Below are 16,728 nucleotides of genomic sequence, written 5' to 3'. Positions count from 1 at the left end.
AATTGTTCTAATGACTGCACCTGCTCAGCCACTGATAAGGAATCATACAAAGTTTTGTAGTCCAAGATTTGTAGACAGTCCCTGTTCAGTGTGCAACAGGCTCTTGTGTACAGTGACCAGCCCCCAACCTCTCCACCCCTCCTCAAGTGCTGTGTACTGTAGTGATGCTGGAGGAGTCTGCAGAGCCAGTTCTGCTCCATCAGAGATGGACAGAGTGAGTGTAATAAGCTGAGGCTGGGAGCAGCTGTGACTGCTGTACTTATTATCCCTACATCCATATTGATAGATCCTTCCATGTTTAGAGCTACTTACTCCTTCTCCCCCTCCACGGCCCTGGCGAGAATAATCAGGCCGTCCTTGCTGATGAACTCCTGGGAGAAGGTGACATCGCAGGACAGCGTGGCCAGCTTCCTCAGAGACTCGGACTTCACGTCCTGATTTTGGCTCTGAACGCCGGCACACAGGCTGGACGCCTCTTTATCCTTCCAGGAGAAACAGAGGCATCAACAGATTAGATTGTGAGCTCTTCTGACCGGTCACCATTATAATTATTGATTTATAAAACACAAAAACATATTCTGTGGTGTTGTACAGAGTAAGGGCCGGATCACACTCGGCGCTTGGAGCACCGCTTGCCCGCGATTGCATTCGGCTTGCAATTCAGCGTGATTTGCGCTTGTGATTCCCGTGCAATAGAACGAGAATAACAGCACAATCGCCCCCAAAACGCTGCATGCATCATTTATGAATGATCGAAATCGCAAATGCTGCAGTGTGAATATATCCATATGGATACATTAGTAGCAGCGTTTTGCTGATCGCCCGAGTGTGAACCGGCCCTAAGAACAAAACATGGGGTACGTAATAATACAGACAATAGTATACACAAAATATAGACATTGGTACATAATACAGAATTGGTAGACGAAGTAGTAACAGTAACAAATGTAACCTCTTATACCTAGAGGCAGTGTGTTGTTAGGTTATGTAGTAAGGAGCACAATTAGGCCAGAGGTTGAAGGGAAATGGCCTAAGTTAGAGGGTGTGGTTGTCGAAAAAAAGGAGTTTTGAGGAAGCGCTTGAAGATTTCAAAGGTTGGAGAGTGATAGATGTGTTTTGTAAGGGGATTCCAGTGCAGGGGTGAAGCATGTGGAAAGTCTTGTATATGTGAATGCCAGGAGATTATAGAGGTGGACAGAAGAAGGTTGTGTGCAGAGTGGAGATTGAGGTGGTACCTGGAAACTAGTGAGGGGATGAAGGTGTCAGTGCTTAAAGGATACCCGAGGTGACATGATGAGATTGACATGGGTATGTACAGTGCCTAGCATGCAAAGAACTATGTTGTGTTCCTTTTTTTCTTTCTCTGCCTGAAAGAGTTAAATATAAGGTATTGTAATTGTCTGACTCAGTCCTGACTCAGACAGGAAGTGACTACAGTGTGACCCTCACACTGTATAAGAAATTACAACTATAAAACACTTTCCTAGCAGAAAATGGCTTCCGAGAGCAGGAAAGAGATAAAAAGGTTCAATAGTTCATAGATTTTAGTTCTGGCATACATTAATGAATACGTCATTGAGCAAATACAATAAAACAGTTAAAACTTAAAAAGTAGATTTAAACATAAAATAAAACTAAAATATCTTAAAAAGTCATTTTTAAGAGAAGGAAGATAGATACAATCGTTTATTTCATTACTTTATTTTCACCTGTCCTTTAAAGGGGAACTGAAGAGAGAGGTATATGGAGGCTGTCATGTTTATTTCCTTTTAGACAATACCAGTTGCCTGGCAGCCCTGCTAATCCTCTGCCTCTAATACTATTAGCCATAGCCCCTGAACAAGCATACAGCAGATCAGGTGTTTCAGTGGTTCAGACTTATAAGTCAGATCTGACAAGACTAGCTGCATGCTTGTTTCTGGTTTTATTCAGATACTACTGCAGAGAAATAGACCAGCAGGGCTGCCAGGCAACTGGTATTGATTAAAAGGAAATAAACATGACAGCCTCCATATACCTCTGTCTTCAGTTCCCCTTTAAGGGAAGTTTACCAAAAGCTAGTAAAGGGGTAAAAATAAATAAATACTTTGCAAAGTGAGAAGTTATAGAAAATCTGAGACCAAAATATAAAATCATTTGTATGTACCTGGAGCTTCTTCTAGCCCTCTGTAGACTGTGGGCTCACCTGCCATCCTCCTGGGCCACTCTGATCCTGGCCAGCCCAGGTATACCCTCCAGTCGCTCTCCCATCACTGAGAGTATTGTGTGTCTGCAGTTAGTACTGAGCAGGTGCAGAACGCTCCCAGCGATGAGCACGATAGGACATGTGCAGTAGACTGCGACTGAGGATGATTTACCAGGCCGGCCATCAGAGGATTGAGGCAACCTGGGAGGATGGCAAGGGAGCCCAGGCCCTACAGGGGGGTGGAGAAAAACCCCCATGCACACCTAAATGCTTTAATTTGTGGTCTCAGGTTCACTTTAAAAAATATAAGAGAGATCAAGGAATGATATTTGCCGTGTAATTCGTTCCGGTTGTTTGATCCACAATGAGCCTGCCGGTCTCCATCTTTACTACTTACATTATTGCTAGAGGGATCTGTAGAACCTGGGCTGTGCTTAGCTCAGGCATTGCTCATACTGCAGCCCGCAGCAATCAATGCATCCATTTCCTTGCATGTGCTGGCATCATACACACAATAGCGGTTTATATCTATAAGGCATGGGGGAGGGGGAGGGGAGGGAGGGGGCTGGGAGGGTCAGAAGAGGCAAACCGTCAGTTCTCCAGCTCGGATTACACTCGGTGAAGCTGGCCATACGCAGGTCAACCACACCCGATACACCAAACTGATTAATCCCTATACAATTGGAGTTTGATCAAATAGCGATCAATTCTTCCTCTACACGTGACGCTCTAGTTCACACTAGAGGCGTTTTTTGTAATTTTAAAGCGCAGGTGATTTGTACAAATCGCCCTAAAAGCGCTTATACTATGCTTTCCAATCTACTGTATATGGAGGTCAGCAGAAATCTATTGAGCATCGATCGAACCGCAAGCGCTGTACTGCTCAATGTAGTGTAATGTCATGTAGTCAACGCTCCAATTGTATCTGTAGCAATAATACTACACAGAATTTCTCGGGGGTCCCCGATTCATATTTTCAAAACTACATGTGAAGGTTCAGCCAAATCTAACATTGCACAAACATGGCTGCTGTTTGCCAACCAGCTCCCACACAGAGAAATGACAACCTATTGGACTTTCCGTCCCTTTCCTGCAGTCAGGAGTGTTTGTGCAGTCACACAGAAATGTTATGAGTGCTGATTGGCATTCAGGAGAGCAGCTGCTACAGTGTGACTGCACAGATACAATGCTGGTGTTTGGAAACATGGCCGATGGAGTTACACTGTAAGGCTGCAGATTCCTCTGCTACGTCATTTAATATAAATGGGGTTTCTGTGGTTCTTCTGTCATGCTCTCACCGGGGCTGTGGCCAGCTTCAGGATGCTGCCGTTCTTTATTTCCATCCTGTTCTGCAAGAGAAAATGAGAACAGGAAGAATTCTGATCATTCGAGAACAGAAGATTCTGAACTGTGTTTGATCCAGGGCAACTATAGCAGATAAATGTAAAATACGTACATATAAACTGCACATTTTTTTTCCAAAGTAAAACTTACTATTAATTATTTTACTCTTATGTAGCTGTCACAGTAGCTAGTGAAAATCTGACAGATCTGTCAGGTTTTGGACTAGCCCACCTCCTCATGGAGAATTTGCCATTATGTTTGTATTTCCGGCAGTTGCTCAGTCCATCTGCCAAAATCGTTTGTCAAACCAGCTGAGAAGCTGCTGACTGATTTGTATAGATCTTTTCAAGTGATTGCTTTTGTAAAAAATAAAGGAAACTGTGAGAATCCCCCAAGTGGAGATGGACTAGTCCAAAACCTGTCAAATCTGTTTTTACTACCTTCTGTAAATGATTGACATAGGTAAAAAGTATGCATGAAATAAAGGCATTCTTTGAGCTATAATAGTTCTGTAATAGTCTGTACAACTTTTCCACCATTCATGTCTGTTTTTCCTGTGTGTTTTAGTGAGCTTTTCGTGCAATCGATCAGTTTTACAGCGTGATCGTATTTTTCTGCAGATTGGTAAGCAAGCAAAACAAAAAATGAGCACAAGAATATTGCAAGAAAATTGTACAGCATCGCTCATGTTGCCACTTTCCAATAATGTCAGTTTTTCCACAAAACATAAATACATGTACATGCTGTATCTTTCCTGCAATTACTATGAGCTTTTCTTGCATTCCCATTAAAGAGGCCCTGTAGTGACATATATCAGAATCCAGTAAAGAGGCCCTGTAGTGACATATAGCAGAATGCAGTAATGGGGCCCTGTAGTGACATATAGCAGAATGCAGTACAGAGACCCTGTAGTGACATATAGCAGAATGCAGTAAAGAGGCCCTGTAGTGACATATAGCAGAATGCAGTAAAGAGGCGCTGTAGTGACATATAGCAGAATGCAGTAAAGAAGCCCTGTAGTGACATATAGAAGAATGCAGTAAAGAGGCCCTGTAGTGACATATAGTATAATGCAGTACAGAGGCCCCGTAGTGGCATATAGCAGAATGCAGTAAAGAGGCCCTGTAGTGACATATAGCAGAATGCAGTAAAGAAGCCCTGTAGTGACATATAGAAGAATGCAGTAAAGAGGCCCTGTAGTGACATATAGTATAATGCAGTACAGAGGCCCCGTAGTGGCATATAGCAGAATGCAGTAAAGAGGCCCTGTAGTGACATATAGCAGGATGCAGTAAAGAGGCCCTGTAGTGACATATAGCAGAATGCAGTAAAGAGGCCCTGTAGTGACATATAGCAGAATGCAGTAAAGAGGCCCTGTAGTGACATATAGCAGAATGCAGTAAAGAGGCCCTGTAGTGACATATAGCAGAATGCAGTAAAGAGGCCCTGTAGTGACATATAGCAGAATGCAGTAAAGAGGCCCTGTAGTGACATATAGCAGAGTGCAGTAAAGAGGCCCTGTAGTGACCTATAGCAGAATGCAGTAAAGAGGCCCTGTAGTGACATATAGCAGAATGCAGTAAAGAGGCCCTGTGGTGACATATAGCAGAATGCAGTAGAGGCCCTGTAGTGACATATAGCAGAATGCAGTAAAGAGGCCCTGTAGTGACATATAGCAGAGTGCAGTAAAGAGGCCCTGTAGTGACCTATAGCAGAATGCAGTAAAGAGGCCCTGTAGTGACATATAGCAGAATGCAGTAAAGAGGCCCTGTGGTGACATAAAGCAGAATGCAGTAGAGGCCCTGTAGTGACATATAGCAGAATGCAGTAAAGAGGCCCTGTAGTGACATATAGCAGAATGTAGTAAAGAGGCCCTGTAGTGACATATAGTAGAATGCAGTAAAGACGCCCTGTAGTGACATATAGCAGAATGCAGTAAAGAGGCCCTGTAGTGACATATAGTAGAATGCAGTAAAGAGGCCCTGTAGTGACATATAGCAGAATGCAGTAAAGAGGCCCTGTAGTGACATATAGTAGAATGCAGTAAAGAGGCCCTGTAGTGACATATAGTAGAATGCAGTAAAGAGGCCCTGTAGTGACATATAGCAGAATGCAGTAAAGAGGCCCTATAGAGACATATAGGAGAATGCAGTAATGAGGTCCTGTAGTGACATATAGCAGAATGCAGTAAAGGGACCCTGTAGTGACATATAGCAGAATGAAGTAAAGAGGCCCTGTAGTGACATATAGCAGAATGCAGTAAAGAGGTCCTGTAGTGACATATAGCAGAATGAAGTAAAGAGGCCCTGTAGTGACATATAGCAGAATGCAGTAAAGAGGCCCTGTAGTGACATATAGCAGAATGCAGTAAAGAGGCCCTGTAGTGACATATAGCAGAATGTAGTAAAGAGGCCCTGTAGTGACATATAGCAGAATGCAGTAAAGAGGCCCTGTAGTGACATATAGCAGAATGCAGTAAAGAGGCCCTGTAGTGACATATAGCAGAATGTAGTAAAGAGGCCCTGTAGTGACATATAGCAGAATGCAGTAAAGAGGCCCTGTAGTGACATATAGCAGAATGCAGTAAAGAGGCCCTGTAGTGACATATAGCAGAAAGCAGTAAAGAGGCCCTGTAGTGACATATAATAGAATGCAGTAAAGAGGCCCTGTAGAGACATAGCAGAATGCAGTAAAGAGGCCCTGTAGTGACATATAGCAGATGGCAGTAAAGGGGCCCTGTAGTGACATATAGCAGAATGCAGTAAAGGGGCCCTGTAGTGGTATATAGCAGAATGCAGTAAAGAGGCCATGTAGTGACATATAGTAGAATGCAGTAAAGAGGCCCTGTAGTGACATATAACAGAATGCAGGAAAGAGGCCCTGTAGTGACATATAGCAGAATGCAGTAAAGAGGCCCTGTAGTGACATTTAGCAGAATGCAGGAAAGAGGCCCTGTAGTGACATGTAGCAGAATGCAGTAAAGAGGTCCTGTAGTGACATATAGCAGAATGCAGTAAAGAGGCCCTGTAGTGACATATAGCAGAATGCAGTAAAGAGGCCCTCTAATGACATATAGCAGAATGCAGTAAAGAGGCCCTGTAGTGACATATAGCAGAATGCAGTAAAGAGGCCCTGTAGTGACATACAGCAGAATGCAGGAAAGAGGCGCTGTAGTGACATATAGCAGAATGCAGTACAGAGGCCCTGTAGTGACATATAGCAGAATGCAGTAAAGAGGCCCTGTAGTGACATATAGCAGAATGCAGTAAAGAGGCCCTGTAGTGACATATAGCAGAATGTAGTAAAGAGGCCCTGTAGTGACATATAGCAGAATGCAGTAAAGAGGCCCTGTAGTGACATATAGCAGAATACAGTAAAGAGGCCCTGTAGTGACATATAGCAGAATGCAGGAAAGAGGCCCTGTAGTGACATATAGGAGAATGCAGTAAAGAGGTCCTGTAGTGACATATAGCAGAATGCAGTAAAGAGGCCCTGTAGTGACATATAGCAGAATACAGTAAAGAGGCCCTGTAGTGACATATAGCAGAATGCAGGAAAGAGGCCCTGTAGTTACATATAGCAAAATGCAGTAAAGCGGCCCTGTAGTGACATATAGCAGAATGCAGTAAAGAGGCCCTGTAGTGACATATAGTAGAATGCAGTAAAGAGGCCCTGTAGTGACATATAGTAGAATGCAGTAAAGAGGCCCTGTAGTGACATATAGCAGAATGCAGTAAAGAGGCCCTATAGAGACATATAGGAGAATGCAGTAATGAGGTCCTGTAGTGACATATAGCAGAATGCAGTAAAGGGACCCTGTAGTGACATATAGCAGAATGAAGTAAAGAGGCCCTGTAGTGACATATAGCAGAATGCAGTAAAGAGGTCCTGTAGTGACATATAGCAGAATGAAGTAAAGAGGCCCTGTAGTAACATATAGCAGAATGCAGTAAAGAGGCCCTGTAGTGACATATAGCAGAATGCAGTAAAGAGGCCCTGTAGTGACATATAGCAGAATGTAGTAAAGAGGCCCTGTAGTGACATATAGCAGAATGCAGTAAAGAGGCCCTGTAGTGACATATAGCAGAATGCAGTAAAGAGGCCCTCTAGTGACATATAGCAGAATGCAGTAAAGAGGCCCTGTAGTGACATATAGCAGAATGCAGTAAAGAGGCCCTGTAGTGACATATAGCAGAATGCAGTAAAGAGGCCCTGTAGTGACATATAGCAGAATGCAGTAAAGAGGCCCTATAGAGACATATAGGAGAATGCAGTAATGAGGTCCTGTAGTGACATATAGCAGAATGCAGTAAAGGGACCCTGTAGTGACATATAGCAGAATGAAGTAAAGAGGCCCTGTAGTGACATATAGCAGAATGCAGTAAAGAGGTCCTGTAGTGACATATAGCAGAATGAAGTAAAGAGGCCCTGTAGTGACATATAGCAGAATGCAGTAAAGAGGCCCTGTAGTGACATATAGCAGAATGCAGTAAAGAGGCCCTGTAGTGACATATAGCAGAATGTAGTAAAGAGGCCCTGTAGTGACATATAGCAGAATGCAGTAAAGAGGCCCTGTAGTGACATATAGCAGAATGCAGTAAAGAGGCCCTGTAGTGACATATAGCAGAAAGCAGTAAAGAGGCCCTGTAGTGACATATAATAGAATGCAGTAAAGAGGCCCTGTAGAGACATAGCAGAATGCAGTAAAGAGGCCCTGTAGTGACATATAGCAGATGGCAGTAAAGGGGCCCTGTAGTGACATATAGCAGAATGCAGTAAAGGGGCCCTGTAGTGGTATATAGCAGAATGCAGTAAAGAGGCCCTGTAGTGACATATAGTAGAATGCAGTAAAGAGGCCCTGTAGTGACATATAACAGAATGCAGGAAAGAGGCCCTGTAGTGACATATAGCAGAATGCAGTAAAGAGGCCCTGTAGTGACATTTAGCAGAATGCAGGAAAGAGGCCCTGTAGTGACATGTAGCAGAATGCAGTAAAGAGGTCCTGTAGTGACATATAGCAGAATGCAGTAAAGAGGCCCTGTAGTGACATATAGCAGAATGCAGTAAAGAGGCCCTCTAATGACATATAGCAGAATGCAGTAAAGAGGCCCTGTAGTGACATATAGCAGAATGCAGTAAAGAGGCCCTGTAGTGACATACAGCAGAATGCAGGAAAGAGGCGCTGTAGTGACATATAGCAGAATGCAGTACAGAGGCCCTGTAGTGACATATAGCAGAATGCAGTAAAGAGGCCCTGTAGTGACATATAGCAGAATGCAGTAAAGAGGCCCTGTAGTGACATATAGCAGAAAGCAGTAAAGAGGCCCTGCAGTGACATATAATAGAAAGCAGTAAAGAGGCCCTGTAGTGACATATAATAGAATGCAGTAGAGAGGCCCTGTAGAGACATAGCAGAATGCAGGAAAGAGGCGCTGTAGTGACATATAGCAGAATGCAGTACAGAGGCCCTGTAGTGACATATAGCAGAATGCAGTAAAGAGGCCCTGTAGTGACATATAGCAGAATGCAGTAAAGAGGCCCTGTAGTGACATATAGCAGAATGTAGTAAAGAGGCCCTGTAGTGACATATAGCAGAATGCAGTAAAGAGGCCCTGTAGTGACATATAGCAGAATACAGTAAAGAGGCCCTGTAGTGACATATAGCAGAATGCAGGAAAGAGGCCCTGTAGTGACATATAGGAGAATGCAGTAAAGAGGTCCTGTAGTGACATATAGCAGAATGCAGTAAAGAGGCCCTGTAGTGACATATAGCAGAATACAGTAAAGAGGCCCTGTAGTGACATATAGCAGAATGCAGGAAAGAGGCCCTGTAGTTACATATAGCAAAATGCAGTAAAGCGGCCCTGTAGTGACATATAGCAGAATGCAGTAAAGAGGCCCTGTAGTGACATATAGTAGAATGCAGTAAACAGGTCCTGTAGTGACATATAGCAGAATGCAGTAAAGAGGCCCTGTAGTTACATATAGCAAAATGCAGTAAAGCGGCCCTGCAGTGACATATAACAGAATGCAGTAAAGAGGCCCTGTAGTGACATATAGCAGAATGCAGTAAAGAGGCCATGTAGTGACATATAGCAGAATGCAGTAAAGAGGCCCTGTAGTGACATATAGCAGAATGCAGTAAAGAGGCTCTGTAGTGACATATAGCAGAATGCTGTAAAGAGGCCCTGTAGTGACATATAGCAGAATGCAGTAAAGAGGCCCTGTAGTGACATATACCAGAATGCAGTAAAGAGGCCCTGTAGTGACATATAGCAGAATGCTGTAAAGAGGCCCTGTAGTGACATATAGCAGAATGCAGTAATGCAGTAAAGAGGCCCTGTAGTGACATATAGCAGAATGCAGTAAAGAGGCCCTGTAGTGACATATAGCAGAATGCAGTAAATTATACAGGAAACCCACTTTTACAGTAGTCACCTCTGTGCCCATCCCCCTTAAGTCACCTCTGTGCTCCTCCCCCCAAGCCACCTCTGTGCCCTCCTGCCAGGGTACTCACCAGCTCAGTGATGTATGCCTGATGCCCGTCCACATACTGCAGGGCGTACTGCTCCGAGTTACTGATGTTCCACCTGCACCATACAGACCATGTATTAGACTCGCAGTATTATGTGCTCACGCCTCTAATGTCTAATGATCTGAGCATCACTCACACTCTCACCCCATGGTCACTCCTCCATCATTATTGCTGCTGCTGGTCATTTAGCTGTACCAGAGCTCAAATAAGTAAAAAAATGTATATATGCCTGGGGCTTCCTCCAGCCCCATCCGCTCGGATCGCTCCCATGCCGCCGCCCTCCGCTTCGGGAACCAGGTCCCGTCACTCGGCTCCAGTCTACGCAGGAGAAGTACGCTGTTTGCATATCTCTCCAGCAGCCCCACAGCCTATCAGTCACCAGATCAAACGTTATCATGTTGTGATCACTATTTCCCAAATGTTCTTGAACCTGCACATTTGATGCATTATCTGGTCTATTAGAAATGATCAGATCCAGTAACGCATTCCCCCTAGTTGGTTCAGTTACCATTTGAGTCAAGTAATTGTCCTGTAGTGCTGCCAGAAATCTGCTGCTTTTACCAGAGTGGGTAGCCTCAATACTCCAGTCAATGTCTGGAAAGTTGAAGTCGCCCATAATTATGACCTTATTTTTACCTGCAGCTTTTTCAATCTGCTGTAGTAATCGCAGTTCTGCAGCTTCATTAATAAGAGGTGGCCTGTAGCATACCCCAATAAGCAATTGGCAACTTTTATTTCCACCATGAATATTTACCCAAACGGACTCCACATCTTCGCAATCTTCCTCCATCTCATTGTTCAGGACAGCTGTAAAAGAGTTCTTAACAAAGGCTCTCATACCACACTCTCCTTTCCTTTGTTTTGTTAAAAAAAAAAGAAAAAAACTTTGCTTACAGTTCCTCTTTATCTACATAAAATTGCATTAAGTTTGCATGCAAGCAGTAATTATTGAGTTGGGGATCAACTGTGACATGTCCCCACCTGACTGCAACTTAAACAATAGAGAAGTGAAAAACATCCGGCACTGCAGCGATTTAAAGTTGCGTTTAATCCAGACTGTGTTCAAGTGGAATGCATACAGCAAACAGTACTATATAAGGAACATTACAGTCCTACCATGGGTGTGTTGCGTGGCAGTGGGCGCTGGGTGTAGTTTGGGCAGCCTAACGGCCGTTTCGCACGGCGGTGCTTCTTCTGAGGCTCGTCCACTATGCGTATGCATTCCACTTGAACACAGTCTGGATTAAACGCAACTTTAAATCGCTGCAGTGCCAGATGTTTTTCACTTCTCTTTTGTTTATCTGTCATAATGCTGCACGCAGTCATCCTGAGCACGCAGATTAGACACCCATGGGTTTGATGTCGCAAAATGCGTCCCGCCTAATCTAAAGGGCCAATCCTCCAAGTAGTGCCGGTCACTACTCAGCTAATCTACTTTGTTTTAAATGACTGCAACTTAAGGTGCCTATACACCCGTCAGATTGGCAGCAGATAGATAAGAAATGCATCTGATGATCTATCGGATGCGTTTTTAGAACATTTTTTACCAGGATAGAATTCCAATAGATTTCAGTTTCAAATCTATTGAAATTCGATCTGATGGCATTTTTTTGCCATCAGATTTCCATTAAGGCCAATGCAAACTGATAAGCAATCTCATCAGATCGACCTAAATTTTCCACCCTGCTAGTTCGATGGAAATCCATCGAAATCGGCCATCGATCGGTCGATTGGCCAACCGATTTGCAAACGATCAATCGATCTGGATCGATCGGTCGGCCAGAAAATCGGCTGAGTGTATGGGCCCCTTAACACCACTATGACCAGTAATAATGACTTACGCATCACAAACATCTTTCAGGACTGCAGACAGAGGCTTGCTCTGAAATAGAAAAAAAGTGTATGTAAGTATTGGGGGCGCATACCTTGTAACAAAACTTACCCATAACTCTTTGCGTCAGAATAATGACATCACTAAAAGTTAAATAAAATGATTCTGGTTTGCCTGACGCTTCCAGTGAGAACAGATCATACTTACCTGGTTGAGCTCAATGAGTTGGGGGTAGGCGCCCATCATCTGGATGGCGATCTTCACTACATTTTTTGCCGGCTCCATGCTGGCTATCGTACATCTGCAGATAAACAGCAAATGCGTAAAAACAAATATTGTTGTTGTTACTGTTATAAATGTTAACTCCTGCAACCCCCCCCCCCCCTTTCCCAAATAGAAAAGTGACATTAAAGCTAGACATGTCACTCCAAACGCAGCCAGCAACACAAACATTAGGCAACCATACAAGTCATCTTAAAGGACACCTTAAGTGAGAGACACATGGAGGCTGCCATATTTATTTCCTTCTAAACAATGCACATTACGTGGCTGATTTTCTGGTACACTGCTTCTAGTACTTCTAGCCATACACCCTGAACTGAAGCTTGCAGATCAAAGGTTCCAGACCGAAAATGGACTGGATTAGCGGCATGCTTGTTTTAGGTGTGATGACAAAGAGATCAGCAGGACGGCCAGGCAACTGGTATGGTTTAAAAGGAAACACATATGGCAGTCTCCATAGCCCTCTCACTGCAGGTGTACTTTAACCTGCAGGCGACCGCATCACATTGATCGGCATGACCATGGCGGCAGCACCATGACCGATCGGTGTTAGGTCCTGGGGCGGGGATTTGCAGGAGATCGCACGCATCTCCACTTGGATGATAGAGCTCCACTCCGTCATCAGTCTCTAGACTGCTGTTAAACGGCGAAACCGCGTCTATTTACTGTGTACAGCACTGCGATCTACGGCAGCGCTGTACTGGGGACTGCCGTCTGACACGGCTGTCCCCATGAGACACGCAGGAGCGATCTGCTGCCATAGGCTGAGTGTGGGAGGGAGGGAAGATATGGGAAAAAATACATAAATAAATAAGGAAATCTATTGTGAAAATAAAAACAAAAATATTTATAAAAATAAACACTGGAGGAGCAATCAGAGCCCACCAACAGCGAGCTCTGTTGGTGGGCAGAAAAAGGGGGGGGGGGTCACGTGTGCTGAATTGTACGGCCCTGCAGCGCGTCCTTAAAGCTGCAGTGGCCTAATTTGTAAAGAATGACCTGGTCACTAGAGGGGGTTTAAGCCCTGGTCTTTAAGCTGTTAAAGTAAACCTTAGCCAGGGAAAAGAAGTTAAACGTTCCTGGGACTTCTTTCAGCCCTGTTGTGTTGGGGTCCCTCAGTGTTCTGCCAGTCCCCTACGCTGTGCATTGTCCTGGCTGTGTATACCTCCCCGATCATACTCCTGTGGCTGGGAACATTCTGTACATACACAGTTCATACATCCTGCAACTACACATGGGCAGAATGCTCCCGTCCATGGAAGTGCGATCGGGAGGTATACGCAGTAGTTCAGGGGACAGCGGCATAACAGAGGGGAGGGGAGTTATCGGGAGGACACCGAGGTTCCTCTGAAACTGTGAGGGGGTGAATCTTGGAAGAAGCCCAAGGTAACAGAACTTTTTTTTAAACCAATTAAAGTGAACCTCCAGACTAAAAATCTACTCAGAACTGAAAAGGCTTGGTGTTTCTTTAAAAGTTTCACAGCATCAGAACTTCATAATTTTTAGATGCATTTTTAGCTAAGCTCCACCCATCAAAGAAAACTGCCCGGGCTTTTTTTCCCTGATGCTGTGCAAAGCATGATGGGATTTCCTATGTTGTTGTCTTATTAGTGAGGGTCACACTGTAGTCACTTCCTGTCTGAGTCAGGACTGAGTCAGCCACTTACATACATGATATTTAACTCTTTCAGGCTGAGAAAGAAAAAAAAAGGAACACAGCCTAGTTATTTGTGTGCTAGGCACTGTACATACACATCTCATCATGTCACATGTCACCTCGGGTATCCTTTAAAAACACCACAGGACTTTGAGTTTAATGATATGATCTCCTCATAAGCTTCTAAATCTAAAGGGGAAGTTGAGAGTCCTGAATCTACCAGTAGGTGAAATGTGTGATTATGTGCATGCTGTTACATTCTGTACATAACAAATGAATGAGGGATATGGGAATATTAGGGATATGGGAATACAGCGTTAGGAATATGAGAATGAGGGATATGGGAATATTAGGGATATGGGAATACAGCGTTAGGAATATGAGAATGAGGGATATGGGAATATTAGGGATATGAGAATGAGGGATATGGGAATACAGCGTTAGGAATATAAGGGATATGGGAATACAGCGTTAGGAATGAGGGATATGGGAATAAGAAGGATATGGGAATACAGCGTTAGGAATATGAGGGATATGGGAATATTAGGGATATGGGAATACAGCGTTAGGAATATGAGGGATATGGGAATATTAGGGATATGGGAACACAGTGTTAGGAATATGAGGGATATGGGAATACAGCGTTAGGAATATGGGAATATTAAGGATATGGGAATACAGCGTTAGGAATATGAGGGATATGGGAATATTAGGGATATGGGAATACATCGTTAGGAATATGAGAATGAGGGATATGGGAATACAGTGTTAGGAATATGAGGGATATGGGAATATTAGGGATATGGGAATACATCGTTAGGAATATGAGAATGAGGGATATGGGAATACAGTGTTAGGAATATAAGGGATATGGGAATACATCGTTAGGAATATGAGAATGAGGGATATGGGAATATTAGGGATATGGGAATATTAGGGATATGAGAATGAGGGATATGGGAATATTAGGGATATGGGAATACATTGTTAGGAATATGAGAATGAGGGATATGGGAATATTAGGGATATGGGAATACAGTGTTAGGGATATGGGAATGAGGGATATGGGAATATTAGGGTTAGCATAATTAGAAGATATAGTTTTATGAAACATCCCTACACACCTGTCTTACACACATCATAGTAAATGACTCAAATTCTCTTTTCTCACTAATTTTATACATTTTGAAATAGTTAAACATTTCTCAAAAATTTGCCACATTTTACACCTCACCTAATCCTCTCATCAGTCTCTTTGAGAGGGGGGGGGGTATCTCCAGGCGTCTGTCACCTGTCTATATGAGGGGGGGGGGGGGGGTATCTCCAGGCGTCTGTCACCTGTCTATATGAGAGGGGAGGGGGTTGTCTCTTTAGGCGTCTGTCACCTGTCTATATGAGGGGGGTATCTCCAGGCCTCTGTCACCTGTCTATATGAGAGGGGTGTCTCTCCAGGCGTCTGTCACCTGTCTATATGAGGGGGGGGTGTATCTCCAGGCGTCTGTCACCTGTCTATATGAGAGGGGGGGGGGGTTGTCTCTTTAGGCGTCTGTCACCTGTCTATATGAGGGGGGTGTCTCTCCAGGCGTCTGTCACCTGTCTATATGAGGGGGTGTCTCTCCAGGCGTCTGTCACCTGTCTATATGAGGGGGGTGTCTCTCCAGGCATCTGTCTATATGAGAGGGGGTGTCACTCCAGGCGTCTGTCACCTGTCTATATGAGGGGGGGGGTATCTCTAGGCATCTGTCACCTGTCTATATGAGGGGGGGGGGTATCTCTAGGCATCTGTCACCTGTCTATATGAGGGGGGGGGTATCTCTAGGCATCTGTCACCTGTCTATATGAGGGGGGGGGGGGGGTATCTCTCCAGGCGTCTGTCACCTGTCTATCGCACACACGAGTGGAGAGATGACAGCGTTGGCCATGTCACAGCTCACACAAGCAGTGGAGTGTCTCAGATCCTGTAGGCTGGAATGTAGTGTGTATATGAATCTCTTAATGCTACGTCATTATCTGGCAGGATAGTCTCCAGGACTGTGCATTTCATGGCTAGACATTCTTTAACCCTTGCATGGTGTAGACAGTCCTCCCCCCCCCCCCCCTATAGAAGAGGCAGACCAGTCGATAACCCAGTAACGTGTGTGGACAGAACTTCGGGATAAAGATTGGCAGAAAGGTTCTGATTACCTGAGACCTGCTTCCTGTCAGTCCGGCAGCAGCAGCAGCAGCAGACAAAGGTGGAGCAGGAGGAGGTGGAGGCCACTCAGAGGACGGGTTATAACAAGCTTGCATTCCTGCAGATAAGAATTCCTCTGAGCAGTCACGCCTCTTCTTCTCAGTCAGTCCAAATCCTGTCCCCAGGGCCGCTGCCACCCAAATCCCTCGCAGCACCCTGGTCACCTAGCGGGAAAACTTTCACACCAATGTAAGGTTTACTTCTCAAATCTCTCTGTATAAACTGCTTCCTGGCAGCAGCGCTTTGCCAAGTCCATGATCGGGAAATGCACCATGCGAGACTGGGGCAGGGTCAATCATCTATTATTTATGGCTGTGTGTTTATATAGCGCTGACATCTTCTGCAGCATTTTACAGCATACAGTGGAATGCGAAAGTTTGGGCAACGTTGTTAATCGTCATGATTCTTCTGTATAAATCGTTGGTTAAATAGATCATATAGGAGACACACACAGTGATATTTATGAAATGAAGTTTATTGTATTTACAGAACGTGTGCAATAATTGTTTAAATAAAGTTTATTGATGCCAAAACCTTTAGAACTAATTATTGAAACTCAAATTGGCTTGGTAAGCTCAGTGACCCCCTGACCTACATAGTCAGGTGAATCCAAGTATGAGAAAGAGTATTTAAGGAGGTCACTGACATTTTTTATTGTAAC

General features: G+C 44.2%; 1 protein-coding gene across 2 annotated transcripts in view; it reads right to left on the bottom strand.

Moving 5' to 3' along the window:
- Positions 1-16,169, bottom strand: part of ELMO3 (engulfment and cell motility 3) — a 63,028-nt gene extending 46,859 nt beyond the window's left edge. The window contains exons 1-6 of one of the 2 annotated variants that reach the window (XM_068261278.1): positions 16,019-16,169; positions 12,103-12,196; positions 11,906-11,946; positions 10,047-10,119; positions 3,484-3,534; positions 313-482 (exon numbers count right to left, since the gene is read on the bottom strand). In XM_068261278.1, the coding sequence (XP_068117379.1) occupies positions 313-482; positions 3,484-3,534; positions 10,047-10,119; positions 11,906-11,946; positions 12,103-12,180 (413 nt within the window). In that variant the 5' untranslated portion in view covers positions 12,181-12,196; positions 16,019-16,169. The remainder of the gene's footprint in view (positions 1-312; positions 483-3,483; positions 3,535-10,046; positions 10,120-11,905; positions 11,947-12,102; positions 12,197-16,018) is intronic. The other variant, XM_068261277.1, reaches the window with a different exon arrangement.
- Positions 16,170-16,728: the final 559 nt, after the last annotated feature.

The sequence above is a fragment of the Hyperolius riggenbachi genome, chromosome 11, assembly GCF_040937935.1.
Source record: "Hyperolius riggenbachi isolate aHypRig1 chromosome 11, aHypRig1.pri, whole genome shotgun sequence".
NCBI lineage: Eukaryota > Metazoa > Chordata > Amphibia > Anura > Hyperoliidae > Hyperolius > Hyperolius riggenbachi.
Note: the sequence above shows the minus strand (reverse complement) of the source record. Positions and strands in the feature narration are given on the sequence as shown.